This window comes from Fringilla coelebs (genome assembly GCF_963513975.1).
Source record: "Fringilla coelebs genome assembly, chromosome: 15".
In the NCBI taxonomy this organism is placed as follows: domain Eukaryota; kingdom Metazoa; phylum Chordata; class Aves; order Passeriformes; family Fringillidae; genus Fringilla; species Fringilla coelebs.
The window spans coordinates 7,288,701-7,307,821 of NC_140041.1; the positions used below are offsets into that span (position 1 = coordinate 7,288,701).

Here is a 19,121-nt window from a genome sequence, read left to right on the forward strand (position 1 = left end):
CATCCACCCTTTGTAGCAGTGGCTTTCTCCTGACAGAGGTTTTTTATGGAGGACAAGAATGGATAGTAGACAACAACTAGTTTTTCTTCCTGTGAGGAGTTCAGAACTGCCAAATCCTGTAATTGTTCAGTGCAGTGTAAATGCTAAGTTCTAACCAGAGCTACCTTTCTTGGTTTAATTCTGTTAATAAAATCCTAGCAGCCTGGAGGCAAGTCCTTCAGTTGTCTTACCTGAAGTAGTCTTCACCACCTCAGTTGTGTTTCTGAGTCCTGTGAAGGCGAACTGGTAAAGCCTCCAGGAGCGGGTGTCCCCCACCTCCACCGAGCTGCGCTTCCACTGGTAAATGATCTCTTCTCTGGGGTAGCCATCTTATTGCAATGGAAAATACACACAGCTTTGTTTCATAGTCACTGCTAGGCTTTAGGGTGCTTTGGGGAGTAAAAATACTACTAGCTATTTCTGGAAAAAAAACTGGGGAAGCATATTGCAAGTAAATTATAGATATGTTTTTCTCAAGTTACTTACTAGCGCCTTTTACTTAATGTCACATTTTATTAATTATAAATTATAATAGCACTTTAGATAAATTTTTAAAAAATAGGTTTTTCACATTTGTGGACCTAATAGGATGCAATTTTGCCCACCCTCCAGATGCATCTGCAGCTGGAGCAGGAATTCCCACCTTGATCTAACCACAAAATGTCAAACCTTTGGTTCCTACCAGTGCAATAGTAAAACACCTGTGCACAGAGAGAAAGTGGAAGACCAGAACACCTTGATGTTAAAAGTAAAAATTTCTTGGTTTATGGTCAGATAGAAGCATAAATTAATCACATAGGGTCCAGAAATTTTATAATTTTTTTATGGCAGTCCTTAATGATATTTGTGAACATATATGAGGCATAAACTGGAAAAAAAAAATCAAAATAAAAGTAAAAATCAGTGGGGTATGTCTAATTAAGAGCATAACCTTCACTGACTCTAAGTATTTAAAAACAAATTTTTAGTAAGTTCAGTGTGGGTCAGAAAAAGGAACATTTTTAAGCACATTACTTACAGCTTGAAAATTCCAGTGGGCAGGAGTGGACATCCATTGGGAAGTTGTGTAACTGTAGCTGACACTCAGCATCAATTGTCAGCCTGAGAAGAAAGAGATCAGGAGATACATATATATATATATATATATATATATATATATATATGTAAAGTAAACTATTGCTATCTATGTAATTACTGGAATATTCCAAGCATAGGAAGACATCATGGTTACTGATAAGCAATATTTCTTTTTTGGTTCCATAGACCCTGATCATCTACTTTCTGGACTGTGTAATGGAAGAAGGTATTAAAGTTCTGTTCCTGTGCATCTGAAATGGCAGCATTACTCATGACTGACAAATCCATAGGTAGGAAGATATACAGGTCATCTCATGAGCAGTGACAAATCTTTGTGTCACAACATGCCATAAAGCATTAGGAAAATGTATTTTATGTGACAAAGATTCTATTTCAGAAATGATGGATGGGAGTCCAAATTTAGACATCTGCATCCAAGACAGCCATCTAGACTCCCTTCACAGCTAGTGCAGAGGCACTCTGAGGATACACTTCCTCTCACTCCAAAATAAGACATTCCAATTTCATCAGAAGAAAAATGTACCAAAAGGTGTTTGTCTCCACTGAATATTAGGAGTTTCTCTGACAACTCAGGTAATGTAGGTGCTAAGCTCAGGTAAAGACAATTACTTTCAGAAATCCCAAGTAAAATGAAATGTACCCTCTGGTGTTCCTCCTAAAAACTCCACCATTTTTCACTCGCTCCCAGCCCAGCCATGAGCTGCAGGATACTTGGACTTCGGAAGAGAGGGAAGAGGTGGGGTGGGAGATGGAAAAAGGAAAAGGGTGGGGTAAAATGTTTGTTCCACGAGGTGTCTCTAGGAAAGCTGTAGGTTTGTGGTCTTTGCTGATTCTGAGGTGTCTAAATGATGGGCTCTGGTTTGTCTCCAGGTTTCTGAATAAAGGTGCTATGGGCAAATGACCCTGAGTCTCATCCTGTGGGATGCAGAGGGGTGCTAGGACCACCAGTTACTGGAGTCCAAAGGCAACATTTCTGTTAGGGATTTAGGAAGAATTCTAATTTCCCTGTTTCCCTTCTTCTTCTCATTTTCATTGTCTCCAGTACCACAGATACTTGATTTCCTGCTGGGCAGGGTGGTTCTTAAATCTGGTGGAGGTGACTGAGAAAACTCAATCAGCCCTTCTGGATCCCTCTTGAGGACAGAATCCCAGCTGTGTGATACTACCACATTTCATTTCTGGGTTAATCGTGGTTGAATCCTTGGTGCTTGCTGTGACTCACCAGCACAACTAAATATACATTCATAGCAGATACCTGTTTGCAAGTTCTACCAGATACATCTTTTTCTAGTGAGAGGAAACAAGGAATTTGAAGAGAAAGGTAATAAAGCCCAAGCAGACAGTAGTGTAGCCAAGTCCAAATTTAACATTTAGAGTTGATCTGGGGCATCTTTATCAGATTAACTTTGATTTGCATTGGATTTCAATTCTTATTATTCTAATATGCAATAAATGTAAAGTAGCTATGAAATAAAACTCTTTCATAATTCAGACAGTTGCAACATTAAAAGGTTGTCTTAACCAAAGCTTCACATCTATTCAGTAAAATTATGAGTCCACTTTTCTTCAAAACTTTATTTTTGGCTACCAAGAAAGTAAAAGCAAAATAAAACTTTGACAAAATGTAGTCTAAAGCTCAGATGTCTATCATCTTGTGTGCTTATGTCTATCATCTTTGATTGTATAATCTCATTTTAAATTATAAATTCTCTTGAAACAGTGCTATGTTTATCTATATTTTACATAAACCCAAATTTTACATCACATGTAAGAAAAAGTGTAAAAAACAATCCCACAGGATTTTCACATTTACAAAGTATATTACGATCATTTGAAATATGATATCTGAGTTGTTACCTGTGGTATACACATAATTATTGAAAATGTACTTTGTCTTGAAAGAAAAACTATATATATGACTGAGGAACCTGAACAGATTGACCACATCAAGTTCAGATCCATGAAAATTTTGGTGGAATAGAGCGTATCCATAGATTTGAGTATATTCAACGCTGGGATGGCAAAATCTTCTTTGCCTAAGATATTTGAGGAATAAATTGCTTTTTCAGGGTGGAGTTTGATCTGATTAGATTGTAATCAATTCAGAATAAGAGGCCTTTGATGTATGTAGTACATCATCAGTAGCTCCTTTTATGCCATCTGCTTAATTCAAGGATATTTCACATTTATCAGTTTAACACAATAAAGGAGTAAAAGGGATTAAACCAAAGGCAAACAATACAACATACCTGAAAATTAAGACTAACTGCTATAAAAATGCCTATGTTAATGTTAATATAGGAAGGTGACTATTGTGGAGCAAGACAGTACAATCTGTAAGAAGAAATAAAACTTCTTATTGTGCCAATATAAAATACATTTCATGCAATTGATATCTGCTAAATTCTTCCCTTTTTTAGGGTTGTTTGCATAATATATAGGAAAGCAAAATATTTTTTTTTTCTTCAGGTTAATGTCAAATGACCTGAATTCACAGGATTTTTCTCTTAGGCTTTCCTTAGAGAAAATGAAATTAAAGTTAAGCATAAATACCTCAAAGTGTACAAGACTCTGCCATCATTCCAGATCCTCAGCATCCTATTAGGAGTTGTTATCCAATGAGCATCAGCCTTCTTGGAGTTTCGGAAAAATGTGTCTGGTATCCAGATCTTCCCAACCATGTTGCTGTTTAATCTGAGCACTTTTATAGTGCTGTTGAACTTCAGACGTCTGTCATACCACGTTTGGGCGAAAAATATATCAATTGTATATTCCTGTTGTGTTAACCAGAAATACTGATGAAAACATAGCACTCACATTCCACACAACTCCTGACATGCTTTCCTTAATTTCATATGAACAAACTGGGAGGTATAGAGGGTGATACTAGAACTGATAAAACCAATCTCTTTTGGTGAAGTTTTGAAGCATGTTTTACCAAAGATTATTGTTTTTAAACAATTTATTGTTTTACTATTGAGGCTAAAACCAAGGTGCGAGTGTTATATGCAGCCTTCTAATTCTGTGTCCCCACATCTCAGCCCACATCTGCTCAGGTCAGAGAACCATTATTATTTCCTTGGATCAAGGACAGGAAAAACTTGAGCTGACTAATTGCCTGTGCCCCCTGGTTGATCTCAGAAATGGTGAAGTCTCTGGAGAAGTTCTAGGCCTTTTACTTATTATCTCATGGTGGAAAAAATGGTAATATCACTCATTAATGGTTTTCCCAATTTTGTAGCAATCTGGAAGTTTGGTTTTTCTGGAGTTCAACTGTTGCAAAGCATTTGAAAGCAGAGCACATAAAAATGTGAAGATAGGTTAAAGCAATTATTTTTTCATTTACAGCATATATCTCATTTTTCTGACTTGTACAGATTTATAGCTCATAGAGTCCTCCCTTCCATAATTAAAATGAGATTTTAAAAATAATATAGGTATGACACAACATTAAGAACTAATGGAAGCTTTGTAATGTCAAAATGATGGAGACTTTGTAACAAGGCAAATGGGCAATCCTTTACCTACCATATTGATAGCATTCACAGGGCCAATGCTATTTACGTACATGTCAGTGTGAATTATTGTCGGTTTAACTGCAAGAGAAACAACAAGAATCAGAAACCAATGAAGGTCAAAATCAACTATGTGAAAGTCAAGCAGGAGCATGTTACTATGGCATCTCTCCTCTGTGGTTGCCTCACATTTAAATGGGCATATAAAATAAATACAAATTTGCAACCATGTCTTCAGTTCGAAATTAGTTGGAGAAGCTTTGGACAAATTCTTGTATCATTTATTATAATAAAACCAATTCTGTTATGCTGTGAGAGCAAATACTGAAATCAGTGTTCATAGCCTAGAGAGGTTTATCTGACTGAGAGGATCTGCATTTTGTCTCAGGTCACAGCAGAGCATCAAAAAAAACCACTATCAACAAAAGCAAACTTATCTATCTTATGATGCCTTGCATCACTTGTTTTACATTGTAATGCCAAATGCAACATGACTGCTGTGGCTTGCATAGGTGGCTGTAGATAAGTAACAATTTTGTGAGCCCAAAGCCAAAATACTTAAGGCTCTAAGGTAGAAATTAAGAATAGTTGTTACATTAATTTATTTTGAAATTATTCCATTTCAGCTTTATTCTTATATGTCTTGGCTACAGCATATTTGTTTTTATCCCAGATGATTTTAGGAATGCTGTACTTTTTTTCTGTTTCTAAAGTCTTGGTTTAAGTGAAGACGAATTCCTCTGCTCATTTACTGTATACATACACTGAAGGTTAAAGACTCATGTTATCTTTCACTGTGAAAAATTACTTAGATTATAAGCCACTTGTTAGCTTCCTTCATTAACCTTTCTGCTCTCTGCTTTCCTCTGTCTACCTCATCCATGAAATCTGTGCCTTTTTCTATAATCTTCTTACTGCTGTATCCTCTTCTGCAGAGGTATTGTCTGCCTGCTCTGTGCTCTCATGGGGCTTCTCAAACTGACTTTCAGCAATTCAGGGAGGTTTTTTCCTTCGAGTTACCTCAGTAATCAGTGGAGAAGAAGATACCTCCAAAAGGTAATTGAGTCAAATAAGACTTCCATTCTGAGTGCAGGCCTGGCTCTATTTACCTACACTGGCTGTGAGAATCATCTGGGCAGATTGGCTTTGCTTGACTGCAGTTATCTTTTGTGAACCTCCTCCTCTGTGCCCTATTCTGTCACCTCCAGCCCAGGCTGCATCAGTCTGTGCAAGCCTGCTGCTGTTGGAGGCTCTGTATCCATCACATCATGCAAGGATTAGGCTGTATTAGCCTTTTTTTAGCCTTTTTTTCCATTGTATTATTTGTGATTCTCTGACAGAATCTCTTAGATACGAAAAAAGATAAACTTGCTTTTTCTTTCCCCAGAAGTTTAATTCTGAACATCATATACAGGTAAATCATCAGAAGTTGCCTGATTCAGCAAATTATAACACTCTTATTAGATGTCTTAGGATAGATTCAGCCATCTTAATTTATGCCAGCTTCCAAAATCATGACTAATTTACATGCCTCTGATGTTTTTCTGCATTGCATTTTAGTCTTGTAACTACTTTGAATGGATTCTGCTTCCTGAGTAGCATAATATGACATGAAAATTCTTTCTCTTCACTGCTTAATCAGCAGCGATCTAAAACCAAAACCAACATACCTCCTATGTCAGGTCTCAATTTGTTGTCATATCCTTCCAGCAAACCATTTAAAATAAGAGTCACATCACTCTCATGGACTTTGGGAGTCAAAACCCAAGTCTTATTTGAAGTGTAATCTTCATAATCATCATCTCCCTTTTGTGTGGAACTATTAAAGAGACAAAAATGAAGAGAAGAAAAGCCTTGTAAGATACAAATTTGAAGGTAACTTCTTTGGAAGGCAGCACACACACATTTAAGATTTTAATAATACTGTAAAAACACATGAAAAATTTCTCATTTTCAAAATGAGACTCCCAGTAAAGATGCCAAATAACACTTGAGGTTACAGTTCATTTTATCAGCATTTCCTTTTAGTACGGTTGAGATCACATTGTCTGTTCAAAGGAACATCAGTGCTTATCACCTTTGTCATGGCTATTTTTTCTCTCATTGACTCAGGTGGGACCTGTTATGAAACAAATCTGTCACTTAGCTTATGCAACTCTCCACCAAAATATCACTTATTATGTACACATTGTTGTTGCTTTACTTCTGTTGGAGAGAATGATTTGATAAAACACATAACTGACAAGAACAATAATTATATTTATTCAGACAAACTTCTCCTGCAGCTTTTCTCCACTCTGATGAACTTGAGTTTATTGTGCATTTGGAAAGTTGAGCATAAATTTTTGCCAAGGGTTTTCCTTTTCCCTTTTGCTAACCATAACCCACAGAGGATAAAAATTCTGTCTGCTGGGCTTTTTCTGCTCCTCAGAACTATGACAGCAGATCTAATTCAACCTGCTTAGTACAGTAAAAAAAGCAAGTTCAGAGTCAGAAATGTGTAGACTAGTCTTAATGGGTGTTTTGTTTTCCCAAAATCAGTGCCTCCAGTTCTAGAGAAGAACATTGAAACTACTTTAGAATATGACATAATCAGATATTTTCATTTCAGAATTTTACTGATAATCAGCTGAACAGTGCTAGGCAACTGTATGGTTTTTTGCATAATATGCCAGTGCCCCTCTTTCCTGGTTTTGTGACAAAGTTTAAACACTGCTGGCTAGATATGGAATATCTTAATGATACTACAAATGTCTTAAGCCAGTGGATAGCGTGATAGGCTGAAAATCAGAAAAATTATTTTCCGGTTGCAGACAGAATCTGGAGTGGGAAAGAGCAGAGAGAAGCAGATTCCCATGGGAGCTGGATCTTCTGCGTGGCACACAAGACTGAAAGAGGCCCAGCTGGCCATGGCCATGGGTGCAGTAGGGAAGGGACATTCCTCAGAGCCCGAGAGCACCATTTTATTGACAGCAATCTTTGCTCAGCTGAGGTTGTGCCTGCCCTTCCCTGTAGTGCTCTCCTGCTGCATCCACCTTGTACCATACAGAATGGCCCCAAGGCTTTCCAGTGTTGGTGTTTGGGAGCTGTAAGCCACCTGCACAATCTCACCAGGAAAGAGGCTTTGGGTCCTTCCTTCCCCTGGGCACAGCTGACAGGGAGGAGCTGGAGCTCTTTCTGTCTCTCAGCGTAGGATGCTGCCTCCCAGGAGGTGCTGAAGGCACAGGGACATTTGAAGCAGCCTGAGACTGTGTAGGGCTGTAGCAACTGGGAATGTGCAGCATGGAGAGAGAGCTGGTCTTGCTGTGAGATGAGCTTGGAAGCTGCTAATGAATCTGATCTACACCTTTGTCAGGTGTGCTGGGCACCAGGCATCCACTGCAGCCTCCAGGCCCTCCTCACCCACACTGCACCAGCCATGGGGGTCTGGGAGCTTCCCAGGGCAATGACTGCCAATGCAGACACTTCATGCTGGCTGCACAAGCCTGGACTTGTAGTGTTTTATTAGGAATCAAAAGCAAAGTTTTAATTGGCAATATGGTCCATAGTATTCTGCTGGTACTGACAAACAGGCCAATTTAATTAAATTGGGAGGTATTTTTTTTTTTTTTTATTCAGTTGTCTGGAGTTCAAAGATCTAATTGTAATTCAGAGAAACATAATTGAAGCCAAATTTTCTCTCCTGGAGGAAAGGAAATACTTCTAAATAAAGTCTTTGCAAACAGAAGGCACTAGATTATATGTTTTCAAACTATGCAAAGTGAATGAAGAAAAATAACTTTATTTATAAAAAACCTATTCCTATTTTATAACCAATTAAACAACCATTCTCTCTAAAGAATATGTTTTTCTGAATGGAAAAGAAAAATAAATCAAATGCATTCTTTCACAAAGGCAATATGTTACTGAATATCAGTGCAATGAGAAAGCTTCAAACCTCGAACCAGCTGCGTAGTGGAGTCTGGTCCACTAGACAGTGTAAGATTAGAGGTATGTTTGGCTAGAAGCTTTCTCAGATCTAGAACAACCTAATTGAACAGCAGCCCACAGTAACTGAAACTTCTGTTCCTTCTTGGAAATTCTTCGTATGACAGAAAGAGCTGTTTGTCTGCTCATCTCCAATCTCAAGCCATTTTGGCAGTCCACAGCAAATACTTCATGAAATTAGCATGAGGCTGAGGAGGGAATACACAACCAATGTAGCTGGGGAAAAATGCTACTGAATTCCATGAGAATGCCTCAGTAGCATTCCATGCTACTGAATTTTATGAGAATTCCACAAGGATCAGAAGTGAGCGTGGGTATGCAATTGTCTGTGTAAACTTTCATTCCAGCAAGAAAAATCAGAGGTGCTTCTCTATCCAAATGAGCAGTGCTTTAGCCATGCCGTGCCATTAATACAATGAAAATTATAATGACAAAGCCCTTTTCATCTCCTTAAGATTTTCAGATCAGTCCTTCTGATTATATGGCTGAAATTTTGCAAGTGCTTTTAGTGTCCAACTCAAATTTGTTAAAGCGTAGATTATACACAAATGCATATTGAAATCTATTTTTATTTTTCTGACTGATAGAAATTTTCATATCTAGTAATACAGATATGAAGAGAAACACATATTTACCCATTTGAAGATTAAACTTTAATTTTTTGAAGGTTCATCTTTTCGATACTGATACAAAATCTCACCATTTGAGATATTCCCAGTGATATTAATGCCCCTGCAAAATGTCTGCAACACTGCTTTATCTAAATCCATAAATCCATACATTTCCTTGCTGGAAAAGAGATTACTTAAGAGGGTCAGAACCGAAGCTTGAAACTTCAAGCCATAGAGTAGTTAAAGTTGAAGGCACTTTTGGAGGTCATCTGGGCCAATCCCTTCTCAGTTTGCCAGCTGAGTCTGCCTGTGATGGCTCTGATGGTAATCACAAATGTAGATATATGTTTGTGTAACTACAAGTATTTAATATGCAGGGGGATATTTGTATGTCTCACTTTATTTGAAATACACCTTCACAAAGCAAGAAGAGGGCAGAAATTATTGGTTCTAATAAGCATTTATTTAGATCTGATTTTCTTACAAATATATGAAAAGATCTATAAAATGGTATCTCACTCTACAATTATATAAAAATCTCACTCTGCCAATGAGTTTTTTACCATGTCAGGGGCTAAACTAATGTTTTTATTCTTCCTTCCTAAAACAAACACATACTAATCCTAATCCTGCATTGAAGTTGTTGCTTGATTTATAACATTTATAAAGCTCTTTTGAGTGCTCAAAAAATTAATCTGAAGCATAGGTTGCCCATTTCAAAACTACTGTGTTTTAGTTAATTACTAACATAAACTCAACACTATAACTTTAGATCATCTCTGCTGTCATCTCTATATCAGAGACCCTCTAATGTGAAACATGTAATGCTTCTTGGAGAGACATTACCATGTGTTGGTAGAGATAGGTCATGCATTATTTAATAGCACAGACAGCAGCAATAATTTTACAGTCTAAACTGGGGGACAGATTGGGCACATCTTATTTAAGTAGTGAGCAGTAACTCTAAAAGGATATCCTTTTGAAATAAGGTGTTATTTCCTAATCCACAAAAATGGGATTTTCACAAATTGTTACAAGGAGTAGAAGGGAAAGGAGCTCTTCTCTGGCAGTAAAACCTTCCATGGCTGGTCAGTCTTTCAGCCTTCAGACATGAGGTCATATATTACCTTGTCAAAATCTCTGTAGTTCCAGTGACTTTAAATGAGTTATACCAGCTTGTACTTGGTGTGGCTCTGTCCTCTAATTTTTCTAAATATAAAAAATGAATTTTAACTATAAAGAAGAAATTTTTGTGAAACTTCACCTAATTAATTGCTAATATTGCATTGTTGTTTACAAGCAGAATCAGAGTAACCACTTAGTGCTTAAAGGGAAAGACCTGTAGCAGTAGTGAATAGCTAATGACTAAATAATTTAAATCTAATTAAAAATTTAAGTTTATTTATCAAAAAATCTGGGCAATTTCATCTTTTGTACTAAGTATGCTACAGAGCTTTCAGCCAAGATTTAATAAACTAATTGAACATGAGTAGTTCATGTTCAACATTGAAAACACCAAAATGTTTTCTACCTCTCAGGGAAGAACTGAAACAAGGCTTTCCAGTTCACCTAACTGTTCAACTAGCACCGTTTAATTTAGTGAAGAGTCAAGTTCAATTCATTCTCTGATGTGCATAAAAAATTACCTTAATCCATAGGTCATACATTATTCATGGTGCTGATAGGGTCAGTGGGAAGGCAAGATGTGTTCCAGGTTCCCACTGTGGGTACAGAGATGCTGTGTGCAGATGTGACATTTTAGAATGTGGAGACAGCAGATGTGGAAGAGAATACAGTGTCTCTGGAAATCTAACCGTGTCTAAATTTTCCCTTGCTGACTCACATTTTAAGTAAAGGTATCTTGATTGAAGCAGAAAATGTTTTCACAAAGCTGTGCCATGGATTCTCTTGTCCTGTTTGTGTTTCTGTTCTGTCCATTTGTGTTGTTCAAATCCCAAGGCTATGTGCAGGACTGAGATTCTGTTCTTGCCATAAAAACGGCAACTTTTTTCTCTTTTACTACTAAATGTTCATCACAAATACCCAACCTCTGATTTTATTTAGGACTGCAAATCATGTAATGCAAAGATTAATCTCTTCCCAAATAATTTCCCACATCAAAGATGGAAACTCAGATGCATTTCTTAGAGGGGAGAAGACCCAGTCAGTTATCAGAAGCTCCATAACAGAAAATTAAGTTGAAAAATTTGGGCTAAGAAATCACTGAGAAACTATCTTGTAGTCCTACTCCCTTCACCTAGATTTGTGGTGCTGCTGCAACTGCAGTTCTGGATGAAGCTATACTGCTCCAGAAGAGCCTGACACCCTGGATTCACAGCCTTTTCAGCAAAGGCTACAAGGGTGTATAAGCTGTATTTCGGCCATTTGTTGTAGTCATGTAGTAAGGGATGCTGAGGAAGTTCACTGGAGGAAAGAAAATAATTTCTAATTCTATTCAGTGGTTTGGGTAAGGTGGATTTTAGGTAGGTCACCTGTGAAAGATAGTTTATTTCCTAGGCACTGCTTCTGCTGCAGCTATCATTCCATGTACTACTCAAATTATGTAATATAGATAAAATCTTGACATGAAATTATTATTTAAAATAAAGAAAAGCTAAATTTTTCTGTTGTTCCTGTTGTCACAGAGAGACGGATGCACATATGAAAATCATTATTAAAAGAATATTACAGTGCTCATAAAGAAATAGGTACAACTGAAACCATTAGATTATGGGACTGAGCACACAAGTCTCAAGAGCCAGAAATTATTAGAGGAGCACAAATGAATGCTCCCAGCAATGACTTCTCAGTCATCTTTACTGAACATGAAGGCCCCAAACTGCCAGCAATCAGTCATTTCTGTAAACTGTGCTGCCCTGAGATTTAAAGGCTGTCTGGATTCCTGTGAGCATTTACACTCTGCTCCCCTGAAGAGATGGTCCCTGGCAGCACAGCACCTATGGATCATGCTGTGGGTTTGACATGTTTTCCTGTACTCATTCAGCCACCTCAGCAGCCTCTCTGGTGCTTGTCTGCCATTTTGAGTAAAGCAGTCCAGTTAAACCTCTTCACAGATTTCTAAATTATATGGCAGTGGTGGTTTTGTATCAGTGTCTATAAAACTGTCCATCCTAGCAGATTGGTTTAGCTTCCAGTCCTTTCATCTCTTGCCTAAGGCACACACTCACATTAACTACTGCACTTAAGATGTAATTAGTTTTATCTGTTTGTAACTATTGTTAAAGCATCGATTTTCCATATTTTCAGATTCAGTTGAATTTGGCTACAGCAACTGTTTATATGGAAAGGTTTAAAAGGAAAAATTTAACTTGGTTTATGTTTTGTTTCATTCCTGTCAGTTCATGAAAACACTTTTTAAAAAAGCCCTTTAGAGTGCATTTATTGAGAGTGCTAACAATAAACCTTCTGGTTTGCAGTATTTACAGTGTTTTCTAGTTCACTGTGCTGAAAAATTGTAGTGCAATTCTTGCATTGCACAACTGGTTGGATTCAAGTCGTGAGTGACCATGAGGGTTATTGTCCCTTTTAAAATATTTCTAGTTGCAACAATATGGGCTCACAGCCAGTTGTCACAAAAATTACCAGAAACAGAGAGCAGTGCTAGCAGCTCTGGCAAAGAACCAAAAGCTAAAATGTAGCACCCAGCCTAGAATCTGTTTCTCCAGCAGACCACTGAGGTATATTGTTAAATAAACTGATAATGGATATATATTTCTAGGTCTGTATGAACAGATTTGTGTTATTAACCAAAGCTGAATTATACCACAGTATAAAACTCGTGGGTATGGAGAGGAATTGTATGATACCCCGAGGGAGGATAGCAAAGTGTAAAGAGATGAAGGAAACTTTAGGCCAGTAAGGAAAAGAAAGATAATTATAGAAACAAGCATACATCATTCATTTTGAGCAGCCTGAGCCTGAAGTGCAGCATTTATAGTTACTAGAGCGCTGGAGGAGACTCAGATGTGATCAGATGATTCAGATAAGCCTCCATAACTTAAGATGATTATTTCAAATTTTCTTTTTCTTTTTGAGCTGGAATTTTGTATGACTATGTTTCTTTATATTTTATTTACTGAAGGTTATATAATCTACTTCTGTATCTGTTTTCACTGTGGTTATGGATATTCGTGTTAGCAGTGAGCAAAAGCATTACAAACAAACAGAAAAGGGAGAAATAGCTACAGCTATTCTTCTGCATCAATCATAGGGTTAGCTTGAGTTGATCTGCTTTATTTGAAAGTATCTAGCTATATCTAAGTGTAAATGGTTTAATCTTGGAATTGTGTGAACCTCAGAAGGTTTCTTTTTTGTTTTACTTTCATTTTTTGCCACTCCTCTCCCATCCCATCCCCTTCTCTCCTTTTTCAAAATTTTTTAACCATTCTATGCATCTCTGAATGTGAAATCTAAGGCACTTGGAGGAGGATTTTTGCCTGTTGCTAGTACTCAGCTCCTGTAGACTGCCACTATAGCTAACAAATCTCAAGAGAAGGAGTAAACAACCAAAGAAGGAGTTAACACAGAAATGTGATTTGACTAGGTCGGTTTTAGCTTGAGCTCACTTCATTTTTTCTGGCTGTGTTTTATTGTATATAATTGTCATGTTAGTATTGCATGTGATATCTCTTCCCCAATGATGTACATTGCTTTTATAAATTATTGCTCTAAAATCTCACTATAAATTAAAAAGCTCAATTCTTAGTGAGTAAGATTAGGAAAACATAGATGCCCTCCAGCCATCTATTTAAAAAACATTAACTCAAAACCCCCAATCCTATTGCTCAATGAGACTTGAGAAATGAAAAAATAGGTTCTTGTTCAGTAGTACCCTACGATGCACTCATATTTGTGTTTTTTCAAAATTCTTGCACCATTTTTTTCTGTATTTTGTTTGCGTGGTAATTTCACCCAGAAGGAAGTCACTTCTGGAATCAGTCACTCATGATGTAGTCATCTTCTCATCACTATCTGCCTATGTTTAAAAACAAACATGTGAGGTGCTAGAAATGTCAGCAGTTTTGCTTATTTTGCTCAGCAATCCTGAGCATTTTTTTCAACTTTAAAATATTTATATTTTTTTTATTGGTCTACTAGCATGAGCTATAAATTCAAGTTAGGCTTAACATAAATTCATGTTAAGCTGAATATAAATCCTTATTAGAATTAAATCTATCGGGGAATGTTTTCATTCTCATCTTCTCCTTCTCAGTACACAGAAGAGCTCTATAATGAAGTGTTCCTGGTGTTGGGCTGGGAGCCAGGAGCATGGAATGCTTACCCCAGCTAAAGGACTAGTGTCCTACTTGCTGTGCTAAGCCAAGTGATATCTTCTCTGCATGTGAGTGCAAACCATTTTTACAACATTAATGAGCACATAAATGTCCTTTATTATTTGTGTTTGATGTAGACTGGGTATGATGCTGAACCATCACGATGGAGGAAACAATCCCTAACCATTCCTTTGGGAATGACTTTGCATTGTGCTTACCAGCAACATCAAAGCCATATTTTGGTAAAGCAAGTGGGTCAGATAAGCCCTCAATGTTTAGGGAGCCAAAAAAAAAGGTGAAATTAGTTTAGGTTTGTTCTGTGTGTATTAATAATTCTTGCTTCTCTCAGATCATGGAAGTATCATTACTGGAATGTTTTTAGACAGAAATGCATCTGAAGAAAGAGCTGAATGAACAGAAAATAGCTGCTCAATACACATGTCTGTAATTACATCATGATGTAGCTAACTCATTCACAAAATAAGAGTAAGCAAATGGTGAAAATTAAACTGGTTTTTGTCGTTTCTTTTTTAAACAATGCCTTTGATTTAACTTCATTTTTAATGCATGGTAACCAATAGTAACCCATGTGTTCCCACATAAACCAACTTATATCATGCAAGACGCTGTTTGCACTCATGCTCATAAAACAGACTGTGCAGAGGTGGATGTGGAATTTAGTTCTGATAACAGGGTAGATGTGTGATACATTAAGAATGTAAGTGGCAAACTAATGTCTCTATGTCAGCTGAGTAGGAAAATTGTCAACAAGTGTTCTGCAATTCCCCTATGGAATTGATTTGTTTTGGTGGACTTTCTTTGGTGGTTGGTACTGTCAGGATGGCTTCATGTCAGGGTCTCCTTAATCCTGTGGGACATATAAGCATGCCAGCTTCTGGGTAAGGGCTGTCAGCACCTGTGCTCTAAGATGCACACAGGCAGGGTTTCTCAACTCACCCCAAGCCTGTTTACCCTGGAGAAAAGGTCCTGTAGGGACCTTATCACTCCCTACTTCTCCCTGAGAGGAGATTGTAGCCAACTGGGGTCAGTCTCCTCTGCCAGGTAACAAGAAATAGCACAAGAGGGAACAGCCTCCGGTTGCATCAGGGGAGGTTTAGGTTGGATGTTAGGAAAAATTTCTTCACTGGAGGGGTTGTCAGGCATTGAAACAGACTGCCAGGGAAGTGCTGGAGTCACCAGCCCAGAAGTATTCTGGGATGTGATGCTTGGGTACATACTTTCCTGGTGAACATGGCAGCGTGGGGTTAATGACAGGACTCAATGATTTTAGAAGCCTTTTGCAGCCTTAATGATTCCATGATCCTGTGTCTTTACCCTGCCACGCTGCATTCCAGGTCCACTTCTCAATGCCTCTGCTGATGTAGTAGCCTTGTATTTCTCAGCACTGCACAGTGATGTCAGTAACTCGTTCCCCACGGAATCATGGCTTGTTATTATTGTCTAAATAAAACTCTGGTTGTACCATACAAAAAGTCAAATAAATTAGCCATAGATGCCTGGTCAATTAGATAAATGGCTGTGGCAGCTAAAGCAAGTAAAATGGAGCTGTGGGCAGGTCAAGAGGAGTTCAGACCCTGACAAGCCTCTGTCCTGAGGCCGTGCAGGCTCAGGGCAAAGCAGTGCCTGTGGTGTGCTGCTGGGCTGCAGCTGCAGTTCACACATGGTGCTTCCAAAAATCATCACATAAATTGTCATGCAAAGCTGCTGCATCTTACTTGTCTATTTATGCCCCGCTTTTCCAGAGACAATTTCAAAAAGAAATGCTGGGGTCCAGAAAATTTTCTAAAAAACTTCTTTTGGATATGTAGTTTGTAGAACAAAAAAATCTCACTATTCAACTATATTCAGCTATCTCACTATATTCAGCTTTTTATGCAAAAATTTCAGAACCTTTTTTCTGAAAAATTTGTGAATTGTTTTAAAGGTCCTAACTAATAAATATGATGGTGAATCTGTAATTTTATTTTAGTGAGAAGAAACTGTGTATGGGCTCACTTAGTGTCTCATCTTTTTTCTTTTTTTATCAATCTCCAGTAAGTAAAATGTAAGGCACATAACATGCAAATTCTACCTAGCTCTGAAGTTTTTGACGTTTGAGTGGGCTAGGCATAATGATCACTGCAAAGCCAATCTTCCCATCCCTTGCATTTGAATGTGACTATTAAGGCTCGTCAAAACACCAGGAAAGTAGGAGCAATTTCTATTCCATACACATACAAACATGTATCTCCCAGAATTCTTTTTTTTCTCCACAAATATTTTGGCATACCTTTTTTTAACTCTTGTCAGCATTATAGAATTTTACTTTATAAATTGTCGTTGCTCTGATTATGGTCAGAGAAATTTTTCCTTGTAAAAAGGAATGAAAATTTTACAGAGAAAGATACCAGAAACTTCTTTTATAAGTAGATGTTATTCAGGGCTAGAGAAAGCTGGATGCCTCATAACTGGAAAAGAGAGCAAGAAGAAGAACCATAACCAAGTAGAAGCTATGAGTGGGTTTGATTAATGTGTACAACAGGCTAGAAGGGTCAGTAGTAGTATGGATGTAACCACAGACATATTCCAAAAGCATTCTTTTGAAACACTGCATTGGGAGCCAAGTTTATGCAGCACTATTACCAATTTATTTCTGAAATTTCTGGAAAGAAGAAACCATGTTAAGGTCTCAGAGACATAGACTCATATAGCTAGAGTTTCAAAATGGGTTTAGCGATGGAATAATACAGAGTGCTGAAGATGCTACAGAGAATGATACAATGTCCAGAAAGACATGCAGTGATGAAAATATTTCCTTCAGTTTGAGAGATTATATAGGAGGATTTTCTTTTCTCGTTGTCTCCTCATCTCCTGCAGCTCTGTACTGTGGCTAAGTCGAAGGATCCACTAAATGTGCTGCAAGACTGTTTCAGCTGAAAACCTGTGTCCCTGTATTCAGGCCACAATGTCCAGCTCCTCCTCAGCTTTCCTTGGCTCCATCAGAGCTCTGCAGAGCAGCCACTATGGCACAACAGCAAGAGCTTTAAAGGGATAGACAGATGTCACCATCTGGCATTACCAGGTCATCTTGGATTAGTCCATGGCCAGCTGTGGGGTCTCCTCAGAAGAGATGTAAGCACCAGCTACACGTGGGGTCATTTATAGAGATTGTACTTGTTGTGAGTATTGAAGGAAGTCCACAAAGGAATTTAGGGTAGCTGCACAAAGCAGCATGGCAACTCAGAAAAGGCTTATTGGCAAAATGCAGAGCGTTTCAGACCCTATTTTCTATGAACAGAGGTTTCAGAGATTTTGTTGATTGTTTGTTCCTGCATAATCAGGAACTCTTTAAAAACAAGACCCTTACCATGACTTGAGCAGATGCTGATAGGACCATCAGGTGAGGATGGACACCTGCAAACCCCTAAAATTAATGGGAGATGAGCAGAAGCTAAGGATGAAGATGTTTTACTAATCATAGCATATCTCCCATATGGATAAATCCATCTTCAGTTTTCCCTTGCTACAGATCCAGCAGCTTTTTATGAGCTACAGACTTATGCAGAATAACTGACAGAGTATTGATATAAAGAAATTCCACTGGAAACCACTGAAGTAAGACTCTGCATGCAGTTTATCCTCCTGAGATCCTGGGGAATTTGGCAAACACACCTCAGGATAATTTGTTTAATAAAAAACAGGTGCTATTCTAAGCTCTACAGTTTTCCAGGACAGATTACCAAAGACATAATTTAGTAGAGAGGACATAAATGGAATACATTTGCTGGCAAATGTTGCATTTTTAGCTTCTATCTGTCAGATTTTCCAGGATTATGCTTTCCATACTGCCAGCTGCTCAGTATTCCAATCCTTGTGCAAAAACCATGTTGGTAAACATTTAAACACAAATGAAAGTGTTTTCCTGGATAAAGGCTTGAATGCTTAAAACCTTGCAAAACTGAAGCCCAGCTTAGCTGCCTCAGCCTGTTTTTAAGGTGTCATTGCAGACATGACATCTTTGTTAAAGAAATACATTGTTTACCCACCACTTGGAATTGCTGCTCGTTAACTAAAATGAGAGGTCCTATTTAAAATATGCACTATTTATGATTGGAGGTAATTTGACTATTAAACTTCTGGACTTTTCATTAAATCCTTTCATTACTATTTTATTGAGGAGCTCAGAACATTGCATATGCAGGTAAGGATTGCAGATAACAAATGTTTCTCATTATTTAGTCTGAATATATGTTGCATTGAATTTAATCATGGCTGTGCTTATCTACTATAGAGAGATGAAGAGAGATAGAGCCTTGGGGATGGTAACAAAAGAATTTATTTTACAGATATAGTACCTTTCCTCTTTCTTTTTTTTTTCCCTTCCTTAATAAATTGTATAATTAAAGCTGCTCACAATTTTCCTTTCTAGTATTCACCATAAGCCTTCACATGCTCAGAACTTTTTCAAAGTTACCATAAGAGCTGAATTTCTTGGTTTCTGGCCAAAGATTAATTTTATTTCAAAGCCTAAAATAAAATCTACTTTTTGAAATCAGTAAGGCTAAAATTATTCCCAT

General features: G+C 37.6%; 1 protein-coding gene across 4 annotated transcripts in view; it reads right to left on the reverse strand.

Moving 5' to 3' along the window:
• The window catches only part of GABRG2 (gamma-aminobutyric acid type A receptor subunit gamma2), a gene marked incomplete at both ends in the record, with an annotated part of 58,010 nt that overhangs the window by 28,057 nt on the left and 10,832 nt on the right, over positions 1–19,121 (reverse strand). For 2 of the 4 annotated variants that reach the window (XM_084215708.1, XM_084215706.1), the window contains 5 exons: positions 231–368; positions 1,058–1,140; positions 3,691–3,911; positions 4,666–4,733; positions 6,323–6,458. In XM_084215708.1, coding sequence (XP_084071834.1) covers positions 231–368; positions 1,058–1,140; positions 3,691–3,911; positions 4,666–4,707 — 484 coding nt within the window. Of the gene's footprint in view, positions 1–230; positions 369–1,057; positions 1,141–3,690; positions 3,912–4,665; positions 4,734–6,322; positions 6,472–19,121 lie in introns of those variants that run through there. The other 2 variants (XM_084215705.1, XM_084215707.1) reach the window with 2 other exon arrangements.